At 40.2% G+C, this 21,833-nt stretch overlaps 1 protein-coding gene across 1 annotated transcript in view; it reads left to right on the top strand.

Moving 5' to 3' along the window:
* LOC109468473 overlaps positions 1–21,818 on the top strand; it is a 26,048-nt gene extending 4,230 nt beyond the window's left edge. Inside the window, exons 2-29 of the mRNA XM_019766717.1 lie at positions 3,785–4,451; positions 5,039–5,134; positions 5,378–5,469; positions 6,044–6,196; positions 7,653–7,769; positions 7,908–7,968; positions 8,413–8,585; positions 9,017–9,172; positions 9,691–9,835; positions 10,230–10,426; positions 10,892–11,059; positions 11,508–11,763; positions 12,050–12,177; positions 12,736–12,880; positions 13,521–13,680; positions 14,134–14,264; positions 14,914–15,138; positions 15,463–15,550; positions 15,970–16,103; positions 16,931–17,106; positions 17,315–17,386; positions 17,561–17,659; positions 18,187–18,337; positions 18,673–18,726; positions 19,018–19,180; positions 20,241–20,403; positions 21,002–21,152; positions 21,540–21,818. Coding sequence (XP_019622276.1) covers positions 3,785–4,451; positions 5,039–5,134; positions 5,378–5,469; positions 6,044–6,196; positions 7,653–7,769; positions 7,908–7,968; positions 8,413–8,585; positions 9,017–9,172; positions 9,691–9,835; positions 10,230–10,426; positions 10,892–11,059; positions 11,508–11,763; positions 12,050–12,177; positions 12,736–12,880; positions 13,521–13,680; positions 14,134–14,264; positions 14,914–15,138; positions 15,463–15,550; positions 15,970–16,103; positions 16,931–17,106; positions 17,315–17,386; positions 17,561–17,659; positions 18,187–18,337; positions 18,673–18,726; positions 19,018–19,180; positions 20,241–20,403; positions 21,002–21,152; positions 21,540–21,664 — 4,446 coding nt within the window. The 3' untranslated portion in view covers positions 21,665–21,818. The remainder of the gene's footprint in view (positions 1–3,784; positions 4,452–5,038; positions 5,135–5,377; positions 5,470–6,043; positions 6,197–7,652; positions 7,770–7,907; positions 7,969–8,412; positions 8,586–9,016; positions 9,173–9,690; positions 9,836–10,229; positions 10,427–10,891; positions 11,060–11,507; positions 11,764–12,049; positions 12,178–12,735; positions 12,881–13,520; positions 13,681–14,133; positions 14,265–14,913; positions 15,139–15,462; positions 15,551–15,969; positions 16,104–16,930; positions 17,107–17,314; positions 17,387–17,560; positions 17,660–18,186; positions 18,338–18,672; positions 18,727–19,017; positions 19,181–20,240; positions 20,404–21,001; positions 21,153–21,539) is intronic.
* The last annotated feature ends 15 nt before the right edge of the window (positions 21,819–21,833 follow it).

Raw genomic sequence — 21,833 nt, forward strand, 5'->3', positions numbered from 1 at the left:
TCTCCCTCCTCTCTCCCTCGTCTCTCTCCCCCTCTCTCTCCCTCTCTCTCTCTAGCTCTCTCTCTCTCTCTGTCTGTCTGTCTCTCTCTGTCTCTCCCTGTCTCTCTTCTCAGCCAAGGGTGAATTGTGAGTTACGGCAAAGGGTCAGTAGTTTGCCAGACGGGAACGTTAAGACGACAGCCGAGTGTATAGGGAACCTTAGGCGTCCTTGTGCGTAAAAGAACCCAACGAACACACTTAGCCACCAATGTCGGGCTAATTATGTCCTAATTAACTCTAGTCTTTGTTAGAATGGTAAATTTCATTGACAAAGACTGGAGTTGAACAGTCGGAAATTTGGGTGAGTCCAGTTAATTGTGTTGGCAATTACAGTTCAAACTTGTTCATAATGACTTCTACCAACATAGATTAATTTTCAAGATTAGGTCGGGAGCAGCCTGGAAAGATTGAATTAAGTCACGCTTCATTTCTATTAAGTTAAACTTGAGTCAAATTTGCCCCCCACCCGGACAACGTTGACCTCTTTCCAAACACGAATTTGAGTTAAATTTGAGCCACATTGACTGACAACCACGCTCACTGCTAACCTATTTCCGACTACCAGCCGACAAGTTCCCAACCATGGCCCAACCCCCGTCCGGATCCGGAGCCGACGATGTAGGGGCTGAAAATAGTAGAAATCGACCAAATAGAGAGATAACATGCCAGGGGAGTTTTTCTGCAGGAGAGAACAGCGTGGGGTGCGGCAAAATGTTCTCTCCCAGCAGACCAACTCCCCTGGCATGTTATCTCTCTATTTGGCCGATTTCTACTCTTTCCAGCCGCCTCCCGAAGCCTGGTAGAGGCTAGTCAGGGGCTTCAGCAACTCGAATGGCCCGTCAGCCATGCCACTGGCCGCACACAATGGCCGCATCCCCTCCCCACACAATATAGTACAATAGACTACAATATTCAGCACACAGTCTCCGTGTAACACAATACTCGCACGGTAAACAAAGACACAGCACACCTCTGCTCTTGACTGACCGAAAATATGTAAAGAATGGACTTACAAGAGTCACTCTACACTGTTTATGTACTAATAAGTAGGAGTCACATTAACATAGATGTTGTAGAGATGTCAACATGAAATGTGAAACGTAGTTACGACATAGCCTCTACGACAAGGCCTCTACAGTGTACAAACTAGCCTCTACCAGGCTTCGGGAGGCGGCTGGAAAGAGATGGGCCAAATAGAGAGATAACATACCGAGGGAGTTGGTCAGCTAACCCGGGTGCGGCAAACTGTACTCTCTAGCGGACCAACTCCCCCGGCATGTTATCTCTCTATTTGACCAATTTCTTCTCTTTCCAGCCGCCTCAAACCTGGTATAGGCTAGTTAAGACAACGTATAAAGACCTGACCCTTCCCATTGTAAAAAAAAAATGTTTGGAGAGGTATTGAGTTTCCAACCCAATCATGTAGCACGTTCGCCAAGTAATGTAATTGCCCATGTAACACAGGGGCACACTGTTGTTTTGGCCCGCCTCGCATTAGACTTGGAGTCCGCGGAGGATGTTATCCATAAAATCTACTCACTGTGGCCTAACTGCGGACACACAAAAACAAACTAAACTTCCATACAATGATATAGAATACTGCATGCCTGAGCTCAGGCTATATTGGATATAATTTTTTGCTGAAAACTGAATAATTGTTGAAAACTCTGTTAAGCTAGAAGGATAGAGGATTATATTATGTATAGAAAACTGTGGTCAAGGTCGGAAAAAAATAGCAAAAGAATGCTAATAACATTATAAACCTGAGCTCGGGCGGGCTACATTAGATATAATTTTGCTACCATTGTTGAAGACTATGTTAAGGGATATTGGCTCTATAGGAAACTGTGAACAAGGTGGGTAAAAATAGCCGAGGAATGCTAATTGAATTCTAAGCCTCAAAACTGGGGTTCGGTGGGGCTGAGAGAGTCAATTATCGTCTAGTGTTGGTGGGACGGCCTCCGTAAATATTTTGTCTACGGTAAAGTGGGCTCAGCGTTGACATTGTAATGACAAAATTTTCCCCATGGCTGTAAGATCTGATGCGGTAAACATCGTTTTGTTTGCCCGGGTGAACCGATTAACCAATAACCCCTTTCAGCTTGCTCTTAATGATTCTTTATTGACTCAGCATATTTTTGTATTGTCTTCTACAACTAAAGATCTAACAAAGCTAAGTACATAAATATATAGGCAGAATTTGTTAAACGCAGAAAATAAAGGACTCATCTTGGAGCTTGTTTCTGCAGTTTGTATGAAATGCTGAATCAAATGTGCTACTGTAAAGCAGTTTATCACAATATCACGAGGACTGCATAATTTTCAAAGAACGAATATTTCCAGTTTTCCTGCCCTGAAATCGCATTGCATGCCTTTAATGTTGTCATCCTAAAACATCACATGGACCATTTGACTTCTCAAGATATTTTGACGGTGTGTATAGCTAGTATCGATGGTGACGTGGCGTTAAAAATTTCCGTGTTGGCTGTCATACATCGCTACCACCCATGTGGTTCTACACACAAAACCGGTTTGTGACGCCCAAAGGCGGTTTACCGGTTATGCGAAACAAACAAACAATAAGCCTCTTTGTAAATTCAAACGCACTGTCAGAACCATGGATGACATCAAAGGGGAGTGACAGAAAAAAAAGGAAAACAGCACCCATTGTTGACGTTTGGATTTTAAACATATTTGCTCAGCCAATTCCCATGGTCAAATAGATATGTGTAGATGGTTTCGATGCTCAAATATTTGTTCCCACTACACTGATGCTGTACGTATGTATGTTTTAAATTACGTACACAGATCACATGGTAGGGCACACCGCCATACTTTTGAATGTTCAGATGCACGGTCGCAAATTCGCAATCATGAATGAAAAGGCACAGAAAACAAGAGGTTTCCACGACAAACCTTAACGACGAAAACACCAAAGAATGTTGACGTCTTGCGTATATCATCTTATAACTATTAATGCTTGGATAATTGACTTTGATAATTGTTTATTTCAAAAATTATTTTTTTTTTTGCTGAAGGCCTGACTTCCCCAGAATTTGTGAAATGTAACTAACATTTTGTTTTGAAAAGTTTATGCTCAGGTTTTGATGGTGAAAGTGCCGTTAAAACACCAGTTAGCTGCAATACATTGCTACTAATGATGCGGTTAAAACACAACAAGCCTTTTGTATGTTCAGATACACGGTCATAATCATGAAAAGGAAACGCCAAGTGTTCCCACGAGAAAACTCAACATTAAAACACCGTAGAAAGTTTACGTTTCACTTTTAGCATATTGAAAGCAAATGACTTATGCATGGGCAATTGACTTTGATCATTGTTTACCTAAACAATGTATCATTTTAACCAACCTGACTTCTACAAAATTGTTAAACACATACAACCTGCACCCCCGTTGCAAATCTTAACAGAAAACATGTAGAGAATATAATCATTTCCTTTCTTCATTTGCCCTTTGCCCTATCGCGAGTAAGTAATAATCCACGGAGGCCATACGCCCCGCCAGGCCCTAGTCGGCACCCTGGCTCTAATTACTAGTATCTCCTTGTTACCAATAGATAAAAGGCTTGGGCGAATACTTTGGTGCCCCCCCCCACACACACACACACACAAACCAAAAAAATCTATCGCAACGCCTTCCTTACAGGTACCTTGTTTAAAATAATCTGAATTTTTTTTATCTTCTTGCTAGACAAAATTGACATCAACGTCTCTTTTCCCCTAGGGCGCACTCCTGAGCCTGTGCGAGGTGACCGGGCTGTGCCTGTTGACGGTCCGGGTCATGCCGTCCGTCACCCCCGCCCTGAGCGTGGTCCTGTCCAACGGGATTCTGCTCATCCCCATCTTCAGTCACATCATCAAGCAGACAATCGGGCTGTGGAAGCAGAAAAAGAGACGACAGTGTGGCCGTATTTGTCGTCTCGTGTTGTGGGTTGTCGGGGGGTTGACGTGTGGAGGACTAGTCGGTGTTTGGAGTTATTTCAGAACGGAGGAGTATGTAGTAGAAACGGTTGTCTCACTGATGTTTCTCTCCGCTGCATGGGCTCCGAAACTACAGGAGTATCAGACTGAAAGCAACCGGTCGTCAAAACCAGATCACACCAACAACTCGCGATGGAAAGCAGGGATTCTGAACAATTTCTTCAAACTTGTTTTCGTCCTTGTGGTCCCTGATGTCATGAGGTATGTTGGAGTACCGGATGTGTGTTTCTGGGTTTGGACCCGCGCGGAGGTCTATCAGCTCTTCACGATTCGCCACCCGGCTACAATCAGCTTTATCCTCAATGTTACCGCGAGCTTTGTGGGCTACATCCTCGCCTGGACGGCTTGTGCTATACGGATGGGCTTCTTTGGATTCGCTCTGCCTGCCTTTCTCAGCACCGTGGTTACAGGTAATGTATGAATGGTTTATTTCAGTTGACACCTCGCAGCCATTCGGCTGAATATTACGTACAACTTGCAAAATGTCTCTAACTAAACCACTTAAAAAAAAGTGTTACACATAGTTTTGCGAAAAATCTATATGATAATTAATGATCAGTAATGCTGTCTTTAGTGGCTTACAATCTTTGAATGAATTTTATTTCTGCAATTCTGATCGCAAAATGTACACATTTCAGCTAGCTATAGTCCACCAGTTCATATCTCAGATGGAAGCCCTTTTGAAGTTTGCTGTTATACATGCTGTACAAAGTAGATACATGTATGTGTTCAGAACATTTCATCCTACACAGACCAAGTACTCAAACAGCAACTTGTGTGTTTGTTTAAAGTTAAAATTTTTGGTCCAACGTTAACACAAAAAAGTTCTCTCACCTGGAGCTTTCGACCAGTCACTCTGGTCTTCCTCAGTAGGCTGACCCAATGAGGCTTGTCACTCGTGTATATTTTATGAAGATGAAATATTTTGACACAACAAAAGTACAACTAGTATAACTTGCATATTTTTTGTATATGACATATCAAAATGCATTTTCAGCAATTCTTATTTTCATCAAACCAATCTGCACATCTATGAGCTTAAACTTCATCAACGAAAACATCTGCGTGGATAAATACTTGGCGTGGGACACAGGTATATTGTATTGTACATTTTTTTTTATGTTTAATGTATTATATTTGATGTTTAATGTATACTATTTCATGTTAATGATGTTCATTATTGCAATTTGATTTGTATTTAATATTGTAATCTGTATTTATATTGTGCATGTTGTGTTTGGGAGGACAACTTGTAAAGGTGTCAACGCACCTGTTTTGTCCTCCCTTCCACTTGTATATCTGGTGGTAAACTGAAATAAACAAATAAACAAAACAGGAACGTGTCTGGGGCTGCTGCTGATCCAGTTCTTCTCGACCACGTTGTTCGTCATGAGGAGCCCAACTATCGTCATGGAGCAGGAAGCACAGGTGGGTAGAATGGGATATCTTTTCACCAGAATCGTGTTTATCTAGTACCGTAATCTATGCGCCTGACTAATGAGTAAGAGTAAGGTTCAGGTTCTGGATAGTTTTCGAGTATCCAAGAACGTAGATATTTGACCAGGGAGCAGTTGTGGATACCTACCTACCTACCTAGTTCCTTGACCTGGTCGTTGGGGGACAAGGTAGACATGATGATGGAGATCTGTTTCCAGACCCTTCTGTCTTTGCACGGCCAGCATTTTGGCCGTCCACCCTTCGATGTTATCTTGCGAGGTTTTGGATACACATAAACTATCCGTGCTTGAGCATGGGTTTGGATAGCGCAGTCTATACTGGTAACAAAATGAGGGCAATGAAAGAAATCTCGACCACTAATATCCCCAAATAATGCCTCTACTTGGAGAACAGTAACATCTTTTCTTTTCTTTTTAACCACTGCACTTTAAAATCATTTCTGTATTTGTGAGTATATTAAATCTATCAATCAATTAATTAGCTATTTCTAAAAAATTTTTTTGATGGTCCTCAGTAGTTAAATCAATAATTTCTCTGTCCTCAGTTGTTCTGGCTGCCCGGGTACAACAGTGTGTTCCCGGCCCAGTGGATGCTGCTGAGCCGTAAGAACAGGAACACGAAAGGAGAGGACTTCACCATCAGACGGAAGACCAAGCAGAACACCCACGTCTATATCTGTACAACTATGTACCACGAGGTTCGGTCATTCATTCATACATGTATCTTTTCTGTTTTGTACGTTTTGTTAAACAATCTTGATATTTTTAAGCATCTCGAGATGCTATGGAAAAATCTCAAGATGCTTAGAAAACATCTTGGAAAGATGTTGAGACCTTTAATTTTCATCTTAAGATTTTTTGAAAGACCTTGAGATTGTCATGAAAAATCTCAAGATTGTCTTATAAGGTCTCAATATTTCGTCCAAAATATTGAGATCTTTGAAATAAATCTTGAGATTTCCATTTTCAACGAAGCGCGAAGACCCCCGATGGGGGTCATGTTCCACTATGTAACAGAGAAGTTTGTGGCAAAAAATATTGGATATGTACCTCTAAACTGTAAACAGCCTGAGGCTTTAGTCCAAAGTGCTCTGCTCAGTCCAATAATAATCTGCTCGCTGTTCAATACTTAACGAACAACATTATTATCAATGATAGAAAAATGAAGAGTCATTTTCTCCATGGAGACATTAGAAGTACCAAAAAGAAACTAATCGCAAGTTTTATTCTGTTTAGTCGGAACGTGAGATGAAACAGCTCCTAACGTCCCTACATGCTACCTGACACGTCTGACCGTTTCCAAAAACCTGTTCAGTTGCTTGGGTAACTGTTTTTGGCGTATCTTATTACATGGATGCCTGACTTTCACCGAACTAATCGTACGTTTACGTTTTCCCCTGTTTAGTCGGAACGCGAGATGGAACAGCTCCTGACGTCACTACGTGCCTTGGCGGAGAGCCAGGTCGGTGAGAGAACTTTTGAGTCCCACATTTTCTTTGACGGAGGCTGCAGACAGAGACAACCGTCACAGTGGGCACTGCAGCTCTTCAGCGTCATGGAGAGAACACTGCAGAACGAGAACGGTAGGCATCTTACTGATATCAAGATACTTCTGACTTCTCGTTATAATACTAATAATGTATTGTTATCGACCACTGACTTTGTAATGTCCATTATAATTCTTTTTTGATACTTACTGCCGAAACAGTAAATGATTGAATGTATAAGTGCCGCAACAAATGTTGAATTTGTATTATGTTTGGATTGCAAACTACTACGTAGACGTATATTGTCAAAGGATAAAAACAGAATTCTCATAATTATTCTAATAATTAAGAATATTCTGTTCCGGAATTCCTGCCCCATACAACCTGGAATGGCCTTGACTATGGTCATGGATTACGGTTGTGATAATTTGTTTTTATTACGTCTTGTCTTGTATATATTGCCTTGTATATATTTACCTACGGCCATTCTGTAAGGCATGGCTAATATTATAAGCCACTGGGTAGTGCTACCCTGGTTATACAACACAGAAAATAAATTAATGAATTAAAAATAATCCGAGTATTCTACATTACTTTTTGGAGCACTAAGTAAAACTTTAGCCTTACGTTGTGTGTTTATGCACCAGACCCACAGGGTATCCTGCAGCAGTGTACCCGGTATAAGACACCCTACGGTCTGCAGCTCCAGTGGGACCTGCAGTACGGCAGTGGAGACACGGCTAGCGGGATGCAATTCACTGTCCACCTCAAGGACAATGTTCTGGTAAGTCTGTTTTCAAAGACGTCGCTATAAGATGATCTACCAAGCCATTTTCAAATTAAAGGGGGTTTCTTGTACCTCCCATTTTTAGTTCCATACATCTAAATTTCGTAATTTTTATATTATCTATTCTGCTTTCAGGTGAAGAACAAGAAGCGGTGGAGTCAAGTGATGTACATGTCCTACACCTTGGACTATGCAGGTAAGGAAAAACTGTAGCTACCGCATTTTTATCTGCTCTGTCATTTTCAAAAGCTTTATAATACTAACTGCATCCTTTATTATGTTTACCTTCTCAGAAGGAAAGCATGGCTCTTTACTCTTCCTCTTCTCCAAACAAATAAGGTCAATGACCTAAACCAGACGTTTGTGACCATGGTAACTGGTGTTGGGTTACACCATGTCGCAATTCTATAGCAGGAGTGATTTAGTATCCCATTACCTTATCTTATACCTTAGATCCTCCTACAACTACTTTTGCATCGGTCGACTAGTAGTTCTCACAGAACTTCTCCAGGTACTTCTGTTTTGGGCCGCAGCAGACATGTCTTCTAGTGTGTCGAACCCAGTTGTTTTCCCATCGCTTAGGATTGGAATCTCGTTTAGGGACTCCTATAACCATGACATTATGTAAATGTGTTTTCAGCCTATTTCCACCCCCTCGGCATGGCGTCCGGAGTAATCGCCGACACGGACATCAAGGCCACGTCCCGGTACGGGAACGACCCGTCTCACGGCGGGCACCACGCCAGGCTGAACGCCGTGGGGAACGGGAGCGGCACCTGCGGCTGGACGGCTGAGGACTCCGATATACATCAGGTAGATGTGACTTCGTGTGGTGTAATACATAATGGTTAGACAATGACAATGACAATAATGTTTATTGCATATCCATGCCCTAGTGTGGCTAAATGCACTACTTTAGTTACAAATGCACTACAAATGCACTACTTTATTTAGAGTAATTATATCGGAATCAAAAGGTTTTTTAACCCCTGACATGTCTCGATATAGTATCATAAATTTGGTAGTTACATGTATAAAGTTACAACTTTTGATCCAACACAAAGAAATTCACCAAGAGCTTTCAACCAGTCACTTTGGTTTTCCACAGTAGACTGACCCATTGTCGACTTTATAATCCAAAGAAGCCAGAGAAGTATGTAGATAAGTGACTTTGCAAAATCTCATTTCCAAGCCCTAAAAATATCACTGGATGCCTTTAAAGTTTTTTTTTCCTTTTTTCACAGCGTTTGCAGATCTATCTGGGAGAAGGCATGGTGGTGACGGGAGTGGTGACTCAGGGGAAGCACGGGAGTGAGGAGTGGGTGACCGGGTATCATCTGTCCTACAGTCAGGACGGGAAGACATGGGAATTCTACAAGGACGAACATGGCAGAAATGTGGTACGTTTTTATAGCCTGGTTAGCAAACCTATTATGGCTCCCGAGTCCTTTGCGGACAGAATGTAGGACTCGGGAGCTATAATAGTTTTTTTAACCAGGCTATTATTTTTTTTACCCCTTTGCCTATTTTTCAAAACCCAATGCCATTGTTCAAATTATTACACAACGTATAAATAAGGCCGTTGATACAAAATAGTAGGCTTTGCAAGTTCTATGTGTTTCTGTTAGTCACATCAGAGCTGAGTAAAAAGATGATAAGTAAAAGCCACTTCAGCAAAGCTTGAAACAAACGTAGAACGTATTCCTTGATGAAGCTTTGAATCTTGAGAAAGACGTACTCTTACATGTATATATATTATAGTTAGCTGGTAAGTAGGTATGTCTATTAAATTGTATTATACATCTGAGTTTTTATATACATTTTGTATATGTACATTATGAACGGTCATTGACCTCAACGTGGAGTAATATCTTACGGCAAAAATAGGAATCTTTACTCTGTGAAATATGTGTTCCAGAGGTTGGAAGGCAATGTTGATAGTGACACCCCCGTGCGACACATTCTGGACTCTAAGATCCAGGCATCGTACATCAGCTTCAACCCTGTGAGCTGGAACAACAGGATCAGTATGAGAGTAGAGTTGCTGGGGTATTGTGCAGCTGGTAAATATACACAGCCATATGTGCCATATTTTTGCTCATGATTATATATTAATTGTTAGTTTAAGTTACACAAATTACCCTGAAAACATCCTTAGTTTGACCAATAATTTTCACTAAGGAATAAAGTTTTTTTCAAGCGTAAGAAATAGTGTTAAAAATTCAAAGGCTTCACTATTGATTTTGGACAGAAATCACTTGGACAGAAAAGACGAAAAAACATATTCAGAAACTTAACTCTCCTTGTGTTCGAGCCAGTACTCATTTTTCTATTGCAGCCACGACACTGATTTATTCGAGTTTTACAAACATCAATGTTGCAGACAATCAAGCCTATTTTACCGTACGTGCACGCCTATCTTTAGAGCCAAAATTAAAGTGTCCTCTTTCCCTTTAGATTTGGACCGAGACAGCTACATCTTGGCCACCGACGCGGACATCAAGTTCTCCCCCCAGTCTGCTAAAGCTCTGATGGAGATCATGTCTACAGACCCTAACGTGGGCGCCGTGTGCGCCCGGACCCACCCACTAGGGTCAGGACCCATGGTCTGGTACCAGGTCTTCGACTACGCGGTTGGGCACTGGTTTCAAAAGGTGAGAAAAATGCAAACTGTATATTGATGTTGATGAATTGTTGATTTATTCATAAAGCTTTAGCACATTTGTGGAAGGATTGACATAACAGGTAACTATCGCCTCTTCAAGATGTCAAACCTGAGACCAGCTTGGTCAATTCAACACTCACTGTTATTATATTATATAGTAGTACTACTCAGTAGAACAAATGAGTTACTAGCCCAAATGGCAGCAGTTTGGTCTATTCCACACTGTCTGTGCATACCTGCTGATCACATGTATGGCATTTTTTTGTAGACTCAAGCGGTATAGCTTTCATGCACCACCAGAGTCTCAAAATGCTGATCATATAATCACACCACAATATCATCGAATGGCAGGTAGAACTAGCTAAAATAGAATGGCACATGTATACTGGCAATACATCAAATTGACAGTATCAGTGTTTTAAATGTTTAGCAATGTTTGTACCTGGCTCTTCAGGTGGCCAACAGTGTCCTGGGCACGGTTCTGTGTTGTCCCGGCTGTTTCAGTGTGTACAGATGTAAGGCTGTGAGGGACACTCTGGCCACGTACGCCTCTACAGTCAGCAAAGGGGAGGAGTTTCTCACCAAAGATATGGGAGAGGACCGATGGCTTTGTACACTCATGGTGCGACTTTTTTGTGTTCTCTTGTTGTGTATGGACAGTATGTTTTCATAGAATTTTAGTATTTATTTACTTATCTAATATTTGCATAAGGAACATGATCCGAGCTCAATAATGATTAAATTTGCTGAAATGCATTTAAAAAAAATAGGGGTATTGTTTGGTTTTGGTCTTTGAATAGTCTTACAGACGTTCAAGTAAGTTCTCCATTATATCAAATATAGTATTGACCACATCACCACCACTTAGACTTATTCATTGAGGGCTTCAGTATGTTGTGTATGCCAATAAGTACAGGGCAGATAGCCTCTACCAGGTGTCGGGAGGCAGCTGGATAGAGCAGAAATCGGCCAAATAGAGAGATAGCATTCCAAGGGAGTTGGTCTGCTGAACAGAACGTATAGCCGCTCTAGATTTTAAAGACTAAAGTGTTTTTATTTGGATTCTACAGGTAGAGAAGGGCTGGCGACTGGAGTACACGGCTGTGTCCGAGGACAGCACCTACTGTCCGGAGGAGTTTGACGAATTCTTTAACCAGAGAAGACGGTGGATCCCCTCAACTATCGCCAACCAGCTGGAGCTCATACGGAAGTGGGGAGGGGGGAAAATCAAGAGCGACTATGTCTCCAAGTTCTTCATTATGTACCAAGGCTTCCTGCTGTTCTCATCCATGATTGGCCCTTCGACTGTAATTCTGATTATGGCTGGTAAGGAACTGCTCATTTTTAGATATAATTAAGGCATCAAAATTGTCATCTAAAAAGCCTTGTTTCAACGTTGCAGCCACATACTTAATTAGCATTTTTTTTTAATTTTCAAAAATATTCAAAAACATGAAAATATTACATTGCTGATATCTGTGGCAGTTGGCAAGACGGTCGTAGATTTAGCTGGTTTATAAGTCAATATTACATTAAGAAACGCTGTATCTTATTGACTATAATTAATGATAATTTATATATTAATTATCAATGATTTTTCCTGGTGTTTCAGCCGGTCTGGAGCTGGTTGTAGGCAGTATTGGAGGCGGAGGAATCATCCCAACAGTTGTTGTGTTCTCCCTGATCTTCCTGGGGTACGGCGTGCTGTGTCTTTACGCCAAACAGGACACACAGCTCAAGGTAGGTTCACAATGTGAAAATGTAATAGTTTTTCAAGCTGTATCTCTATCTGTGTCTCTACTTGTGCAGCAAGTTTAACCTACCTTCGGTGCAACACACCATCTTCAGAGGTGGTTGCCAGGTAAAGAAAAGTACGTTCTCCATGTCAAATGCATTTTGATCATCACACGATACATAGGCCAACTTGAATGCAAATGTAAGCAAAATAAGATTGATATGCTGCCAACTAAACAGCCCAGTGAGGTCGCTACGTACATTGTATCTATGATAAAGTGTGCATGTACCGACACGGGTAGCATTGACTTCCTCGACGTGACATTGGACAACAAATAATGTTCTAAATAGGAAATACAACCTCTATAGATGTTTGGTTCTACCAATGCTACAAAATCAGTTTTAATTTCCAGGAAAATCCAATCAGGTCGAATCGGGCCGTACCTTAGAAACAGAATTAACATTAAAACAAAATTAACATTTAAATCATGACCGCCAGTTCTCCTTTGATGTGTAAAGTTTCAAAAAGTTTTTGTGACATCGTCTTCATCCTGTTGCATACAGTGGGCGAAGGTGCTGACGATGGTGTTTATGATAGTGATGGTGATGGTGCTGATAGGTCAGGCTCGGGAGATGGTCATAGCCTTCCAGAGTCTTAACGACAGACTCACCCAGCAGAACGCTAACCACCTCACAGACGCTGAGAAAAGTACGTTCTGCAATCTTTCAGATATATTAATCACTTAATTCAATTCATTTTTTTTATTTCAGGCAACGGCCCATATCAGAACATGAAATTAGAAAATACCAATACACAAAGATACGTATAATACAAGTATATACAGAAGATTTAAATACAATGTTAGGGAAGTTTAATGGGCGGACTGTTTGAATACCAGATTGGCGTAGTGTTTCCAGAAGTTGTAGATGGAGAATATGTCAGAGTGAATTTTGTCAGAGTTTTAGCCAAATATTACCTCATATTCGAGCTTGTCATAATTTTGCCTCATGAAATAAAGTTGACTAAAAATCTACAAAACATTGTAATATGCTTATTTTACAAAAGCAGTCTGATACGGCTAGTGTAGAAATGATTTCTGTGTTGTAGAATGTGATCTGCTTTGTATATTATCCATAACATAGTCAAGAATTGTTTTGATATGCTGCAATTTCAATGATGATTCTATATTGTATTATTTGCCGTGAATGCAATCCTTTATCAGAAAAGGTGATGGCATTTGGTGGAGGAAAAAAATAGACACACATGCTTCAATGAAATAGACATACCTTATCTAAGCAGAAATAAAATCTGTAGTTGATGTTGTTTAAGTCAGTTTCTTTTCCCGTAGGTTGTCTTGACTGCCGTGTTACTGGCTGTGGTGACTGTAAAACGTTGACCTGCGACGGGCCGATCAACTGGTCCAAGAACAATGTTTCAACATGGCTGATGGAATGTTTTGGCCCAAAAGACCAGTTTCACAACATATCTCGTCACTTTACACAGTACAGGTAAACATAAGTGCTCAATAAAGTTATCTCACTCGTGCTCAAGACTGGTAGAAAAATGAGCCTTTTTTGAGGAAGGAGATATTTCGTAGAGCATGTTCTGGTTCTATATGTCTTACATGAAATTATTTAATCTGTTATCGCATCCAATACTATCCTAATTTCTAGAGGAACTGATTGCATAGTATCAACCATGTCTTCCTATCCGTGACTTTCTGTGTGTGCTGTCATCTTTGTCCAGTCTTTTATATTACCCCCCTATTTTCACTGGCAGGAGACATATTTTCATATAGACATTTCTACCTTCTACATAATCTCTACATCAGCGTAAGTAACATTGAAAAGGACCAACAGAAGACAACTTTATCTGCACTACACAGAACTTAGAATGTATGTGGTATCACACTAAAACTATGAATTTGCGTCAAAAGCCTTTTTTAATCTTATTTTTTTTAGTGGCTACCAGTTGTCTCTGTTTGATGAACCGGTGTTCTGTGCCAAGTTCGCGGTGCAAAATGGAGACCCCGACAAGGAAAGGAACTGTAAACTCATCTTAAGAGAGTTTCTTAAGCTCAAAGACGAAAACGGTAGGTTGTTCTTTTATCTTATTTGTTATATGTGAGCATTCTGTTTTATTTATACAGGGTATATACACTTAGCGCAAAACCCCTGCTTTTCAGGAATGCCCTGTAATTATATAACAAGTGAAACATGAAAACAACGAAATCAACACATCCGGAAATAATATAACATCAGACGTACACTTTCTTGTGACCCAAATGAGGCACCCTAAGTAAGGAGCCAGAAGAGAAAACATTTCATTCTTTTAACGCTTTTGTTTCTTGTTAAAACTGATTTAGTCAAGAGTATATGAATGACAGCCATTAAAGATAGATAGATACATGTATGTGCCGCAAAAATGTGTAACTAAAATCAGAATAATATGATGTATTGTTTAAAGTTAAAACTTTAGATCCAACACAAAGAAATTATCTCACCTATGAGCTTTCGACCAGTTACTCTGCCTGGTCTCCTTGAATAGACTGAACCAAGGAGGCTTGTCATGTGGCTTCTTTGAGTCAACATTAGGTAAAGGTATCTGGTCGACGATGTTGGCCCCCGAGTTAAGGGTGATGGGCCCTGATGTAAATAGCCTCTTTCACCCCAGGAAATAGTCTTCTTCGGTGTTCGCTATTCTTACAGTGTCCAGTAATGTATTGTTCGTTGCTTCTCCAGTTCCAGTAACGAGTACGCCACCGACGACACCCCTGCAGCAGCTGCCTCTGCCGGTGAGCGTTATCTACTTCCTCAGCCTCGCGGGTCTGTTCGTCATCACGGCGCTGCTGCATCCGTCAGAGTTCCTCAAACTTCTCTACGGGTTCGTGTACCTGCTGAGTCTGCCGTCTGGATACATCCTGTTGACCATCTACAGCGTCTGCAACATGACCGACAGGTCCTGGGGTATGGACATATCATGAACTCTTCCATGTAAATAGTTGATGCAAAATAATGCTTAAAAATAAATAAATAATGCTTTATGCTGAGGTCACGTATTATTGTTTTTGGTCTGTGTGTGTGTGTGTGTTTCCGCACATTTGTAGTCATCATAACTTCAGAACGCCTTTATAGACTGTGCTGTTTTTGGTAGGTTGGTAGGTCGTAGGAAGACAGATGTCAAGGTCTAATATGTGTTTCCTGGTGGCTAGCCTTCATACTGCAGCAGAACACAGGCTTTCGAAAAAGATGAAACTTTGAAACCCTTTTTTTTGTTTTATGTCCTTTCAGGTACGAGAGAAATAAAGGTACCAGGTGTGGCCGTTGGAGGTAAAAGTGTCACCGAGATGATCTCAAACTTATGCAGAACTCTGTGCAGGTCGGTGCTAAAAGATACGTTTGGCAAAAGTAACCCAAACACACATAGAAATATAATTCTATTTTTCTATTATATGTTATATGGACGTTGTACATGTATGTATGTAATTTTGTCATTATGTTTTACTCTTCTTTATATGTTCTCGAGTAAAATCATAGAACTTTATTGACACAACAAAAGTACAGCGACTTTCGTAAGGTCTAAGACTACATGTAGACATACAGACAAATACATGGGTACAGCTGCGAAATTAAGCTACGTACAAAAATAGATGAGTTCTAAGGTCTAAACATTCTTTGAATCATATCAGCATTGTGCTTTTACCCAGATACTCGTTACATATATTTGAGTAAATGGAAGCAAAAGATTCACTGTATTACAAGAATTTGTTATGAACAGTAAATACCTTTTCGACTCAGCTGTTGCCGGCGAGAAGAAAGCAAGCAGCCGCCGGTAGAGAAGATTTCAAAGGATGAAGAAGAGACTGACGCGGACGAGAGCGAAGCAGAGGGCGAAGCAGAGGGCGAGGGCACTGAGAACCAAGCGTTGTTAGGTAAGAAATATCGCTGTTGTTGTTCTGAGTTATTGAGGTGAAGCGTTAGGAATTTGTTCTAGCAGGTACACTTGTACAATATGGCTCGCGTATCGCTTATCAATGGATATTATATTGTAGTGTCATATTATATCCCGTAAAATTTGACAGGCGTATTCAGTTATCTATGTATTTTGGTTTTACACGTTGTTCACTGCCACCCCCCCCCCCGGAAATTAGCAAATAATTACTTTAGGAGCAAGACAGTTCAGCTAATAAGTACATGAATAAATAGCACTCTGTTTACTGTGAATTTGCTACGTTGTATCATTGCTGTAACAAACTCGCCTGTAACATTGTTCGCCACCCTACAACCACTCTCACATAGGCATAGGCGTACAACGTTGCAAGCCTTGCGTTATTTTATCGCTACTTCCACGGCAAATGCTCCGTGGAACTTCATTCGCTAGTGCCCCCACTTCGAAAATTCTCAACAAAGACATGTCTTGCCACTTCCACCGAAGCAAATCACCCTTTCTTCCTCCATTCACCACCTCTTAGGAGGAAGTTCCACGCTGAAAGCTTCTTTCCAAGAACAACATCACTTTGGAATAAGCTACCTCGTGATTGCTTCCCCTAAACCCTTCAAGTCTAAGGACGGTCAACAAACATCTGTCCACTCTGGCTGTTCTGTAACCCAAAACATTTTAAGTGGCTCCCATGAGTCTTATTTTGTGGTGACCGTTGAGGTAAATTTTAAAAAAAAAACTGTCTTGACACTGAAGCATACTTCAAACCATTATCGTTAACATTGTTACGCATTCAATCATAGTTTTTGTTCTTCAAAGGTGTTATGAAACCCGCACCTGCTAATAAAAGCAGTTTGTGGGGCGGGTCTGGCAAAGACTCGGTCAGAAAGCAGAGGTCATCACGACGGCATCATCTGCTCATGAGAACGTGCAGTGTGCAGTCTCAGCACGAAGTGAACGATTTTCTTCCAAGCCAATGGCCAGTCGAACTAAGAGTAAGAAATAATTTTCTTTTTAAATCTTACTACTAGCTAAAATCTGTCCACTAATCAGTACGTGTACGTTCAGAATATAATGCTACCAATTTGTAATTAAAAAATGCTTCCTCTCTCTCCCTATTGCCACTGTTTTGTGTTAGATGTTTTATTTTAAAAACCTTTAAGTTGAGGTTTTTTCATCTTTGACATTTTTTCTTTATTTCAGCAAAAGTACGAGAAAACGTTCAAACTACACGGGTATGAGAACACTTCATTCATCTCTGGGATGACAAACAAGGTTTGTGAACTGACGCAATATCCAATATTCTTAGCTTGTTATCCTCCTACATTTAATACCTACTGTAATGTTTAAGTTCATTTACTGCGTTACCCTGTTGATATATTTGCTTTTCTAACTATACTATTTATTAATCGTGTTCCAACAAACCTCTTATTTCATGTTCAATGACAGGATCTCCAGGCTATTGGCATCAAAAATAAGTTCCATCAAGATATTCTCATGAAGGAAATCAAGAAACTGCCTGAGTATGAGCTCGATGATACCGTCCCGGTAAGTCTATTTTCCTCATTGAAGTTCAAATAGTTTTATAGTGTTGCATGGGTAGAAACGAAGTTGCACATGACTATTATATGAAACGTGTGACATACTCTCAATAATGCTATGTCAAGATTTAAATGTATATGTCAGAATCGGCAACTCTATCACCGCTTATAAACCAGATCGCTAAATCTATGTTAACATATTTGTATATCCAGTGTAACCACCCTTAGGCGTAACACAGCTAGCTTAGCACGCGTACGCGTGCATTTGGCTACGTTATACCGAACAAGCCGTTACTACTAAGTTAAACCTTTAACAGTTAAATCCATCATTGCTTTATGATTAAATCTGCCTTACTGTGCTTAGTGACAGCCAGTCCACTCTACGATAGTTCTAAGTCATATGTGTGTTTTATTGAAGATTTCTAGAACATCTGACACACTCTCAACGATACCATAGCACGTGTATGTGTCGGAATCGGCAATTCTACCGGTAGAATCATTTTTGACTGGGATTTAAAAAAACAACTTTCTCAGGAAAACTGTCGTCAATGGTTAGAGTCTATTGACATGGAACAGTACGTCAGCAGCTTTGAGAACTACGGCATCATATCCAAGAACGACCTGGCCAGTCTCAAGACTATGGATGTTGAAGATCTCCTGAAAGAACTGAACATAACGAAACTCGGTATTTATCTACCAATCATATTTAAGATTTAATGATCTGTCACGGTGACTTAAAGGGACATTTTGTAACATTTATCATCAACAATTCGTACTTCACTTCCACTTTTCAATATATTTGTGTAATTATCTCACATTTCTTACATCTATGGTTGGCGCTAAAATAGCTCAGTCGAGGCGCGCTCATTTTGTGGCACCGTCATGAACTACCAGAATGTAAACAAATATGGCTAACAAAATTCTATCCCAGCCCTAGGCTAAATATAAAATTTCCAGTCGTCGTTTTTTTCTTCACCAATTACTTAAATCATACATACGTATTACTTTATTATTTTCCAGCTCATCTCAAGAGGATCACTGATGCTATCAAGAAAATGAAGAGCCCTGAAGAAAGTATGCACTGTTGCTTCTCATCAGTTTCTTTTTTCAAACTAAAAACTGAGTTAGCATCCCTGGACAATGTACTTTCTATTCATGTAGTAGCAGTTGTGTCCTTTCTAAAACCTACAACATTATCTAATGTTTTATTTTGCCCGAAATTACATCTTCAGAGTTTCCTTTGGCAACTATAATTTTGTTTTCCTTCACAACAGACAGCTCGTTTAATATGCTTTAGCCTTTTTTCAATATAATATGCTGTGGTAAACAATAACCACTTAATTGCACATTTGTTCAATCCTTTAGCTGGGAGAAGAATAAACCAGGTGAAAAATATCATGAAGAAGGTGAAGACCATCATCATGCAGTACGACAGCACGAGGTCACTTGAGTTCAAATTCTGGGATAAGTTACGTCAGGAATGTCTGGACCCGGAAATATCCCTCTTCAGTACTGATACAGATATAAGGTAACTAGGCTTCAGACAAAGCTGTTTATTATGATTAGGTCACATATCCAAACCGGGGCCCGGCCGGGCTGTTTGTATGAACGAAAAATTAACCATCCATATCAAGAGTATATATAAAAAGTGCCCATGATTATTATCCAAAACGTTTCTGTGTTTTGTTGTCTTTTATATCGTAATTTTCGTTCCCAAAAGCTTCCCGACCGGGCCCCGGTTTGGAAATGTGACCTCAGCATTACGAAGAAGAGGAACTTGTACTTGGTACATGATGCAGTATATGGTAACGACTTTTGAACATATAAGGTTTTGCTGTGAAAACTATGCTACAATGCTGTCAAAAACATTTAAATGGGCTGTTATCAACATGCAACTAGGCTTTAAAAACATTGATACAAATAATGTATTATCTACAGTTGGCGGTTACATGTAGCTTACATTTACTATATACAATAGGTACTTGCACGTAGTCACAATTAAGCAAAGCTCCTACAAAGATTACAGAGAGTTAAAATTCCTACAAAGATTACAGGAAATAAGTGACAGTTGCTCTTATGCTCTGTAATGTTAGACGTAGTCCCACATACAATTGTATTCTCTTTCTTCATACATGTGGTTTGTAACTGCAATTAGCCCTCGGGCATGTATTTGCAATAAACTGTTCACTATATAATACAGGCCCCCTTGATATATATAATATTTCAACCTGCCCCTTCTACGACTACGAAAGAAATGAGCTATTTAGAGAAGCCAACAAATTATATCCCAATTTCTTCATGCTTACAGACAAAAAGAAAACTACTTTTCTCTTAACATCACAAAACCCACACATCACCGAAAAAGTGGGATTCTTCGTCTTCCACTGTCTCGAAAAAAGAAGCCGAACCCAATAAGTTAGAACTAGAGTTAAACATTTGATTCCAATATTTAGGCTAGAGTAGTTACATGATGTATTGTTACACATTGTCTGTTCTTTGTATGTCCACTTACATGTACTTGCAATTAGCCCACGGGCAAGAACTTGCAATAAACTTATCTATACTCTTCGTGTGTTTTATTATTGCAGAACCCAGCTTGTACAGTTACGTAACTCCTGGATCCGTGTCCTGTTGGTGATGAACGTCATGTGGATGACGCTCATCGTGTCTCTGACGTACGTGAAAGAGCTCCAATTCTGGGAATCCAACCCGCTGAGTCTGTGGTCTCTTATTGTGTTCGGGGTCCTACAGGTAGAGAATCTTAAAATTTCTTCTTTTACTAGAAGATTCTTTCATCAGTGACAAGTTGGAAGGATAAGGATACTGACCTCCAAATTTCCGTGAACAAGATGGACTGATAGCCATCGAAAATTTGGAGGTCAGTATTCTTATCCTTCCAACTTGTCACTGATGAAAGAATCTTCTAGTAACTGTATCTATACGTGACAAATGAATCTCGTCAACGATAAAATTTCTTCATCTTTTGTTATTACATGTTTGGACAGTGGGTATGCTGCAAAACATGTACAGTTGCAATAAGGCATTTAGATTAATCCAGAGTCTGCAATGGCTTCTAGTATTCGGGGTGCTACAGTCAGATGATCTTCGGTCTTCTACTCTTTTTGTTTCGAATAAAAAACTGTACTTGTAGGTGATTCAGAGACTTTGACCATCAGAAGCTTAAGCGACCTCTTGAAGAATGTAAAGAAACTGCACTGCCGAGAGTGAGAGCAAGAGTACCAAAAACAATACTTCACTACCTAACAAAAATTTAAATGTTACTAACTATTACCAGAAATATTATCCAACGTTATATCATTTTTTTAAAATTGCTACACATTTTGTTTAGCTGATTCAGTTCCTGACGATGTTGTATCACCGGATCCGGACTTTACTTCACTACCTGGCCCGGTTACCGTACCCAGCGTCCTGTTGCGGTACCATACAGACCAAAGCAGCCGGAAATGGCAAGGCCGACGTCATAGAGATGGGACATCATGGTAAAATATCATTTCTAAAATTCATGTGTATCTGTATCCTGTTGGTGATTGATTGAGTACAAGGTTCGTTATTCACAACCACTTTTTTTAACATGAGCCGACGTTTCGATGACCGTCTGTCTTTAAGATATCAGCCCTGATGAAGACATTGAAATGTCGGATCTTGCTAAACAAATAACTGTTCTATTCCTGCATCTGTGTGCATCTTTGTGACGCCTTGGTTTGCCAGTTTCTAACAATAACCCAATAAGGACCTATCTATTGAACCCAAATAATATTCAGACATTGATATTTCCTTTTGTTTACCAACCTTACGAACATTATTTTTTGTTGCAACAATTACAAAGCAATGATAAATTTGAAAATAATTTTATATCCTTTTTCCAGATCCGGAGGCTCACTTACCCCCAAGACCACCATCATCCTTCTTTGGAAGTTTGCGAATTCAAATGAATGGTCCGTCTCGTCTTTGGCAAATGGGTCGGGCAAACCCGGTGTATGAGGAGGAGTAAATAAACGAAAACGAGAACTACAAGGACTGCGATAACAAAGAGACTGCTGGGCTAAATCGCACAACATAAATTCACCACAGTATATGGTTAGTCTCTACCAGGCTAACTACGCTGGTTATATATAGGAGAATATTTGCCAGGGGAGTTTGGCCGCCTTGTAGGTGTGACT

The sequence above is a fragment of the Branchiostoma belcheri genome, unplaced genomic scaffold (assembly GCF_001625305.1).
Source record: "Branchiostoma belcheri isolate BF01 breed outbred unplaced genomic scaffold, Haploidv18h27 scaffold2, whole genome shotgun sequence".
Taxonomy (NCBI): domain Eukaryota; kingdom Metazoa; phylum Chordata; class Leptocardii; order Amphioxiformes; family Branchiostomatidae; genus Branchiostoma; species Branchiostoma belcheri.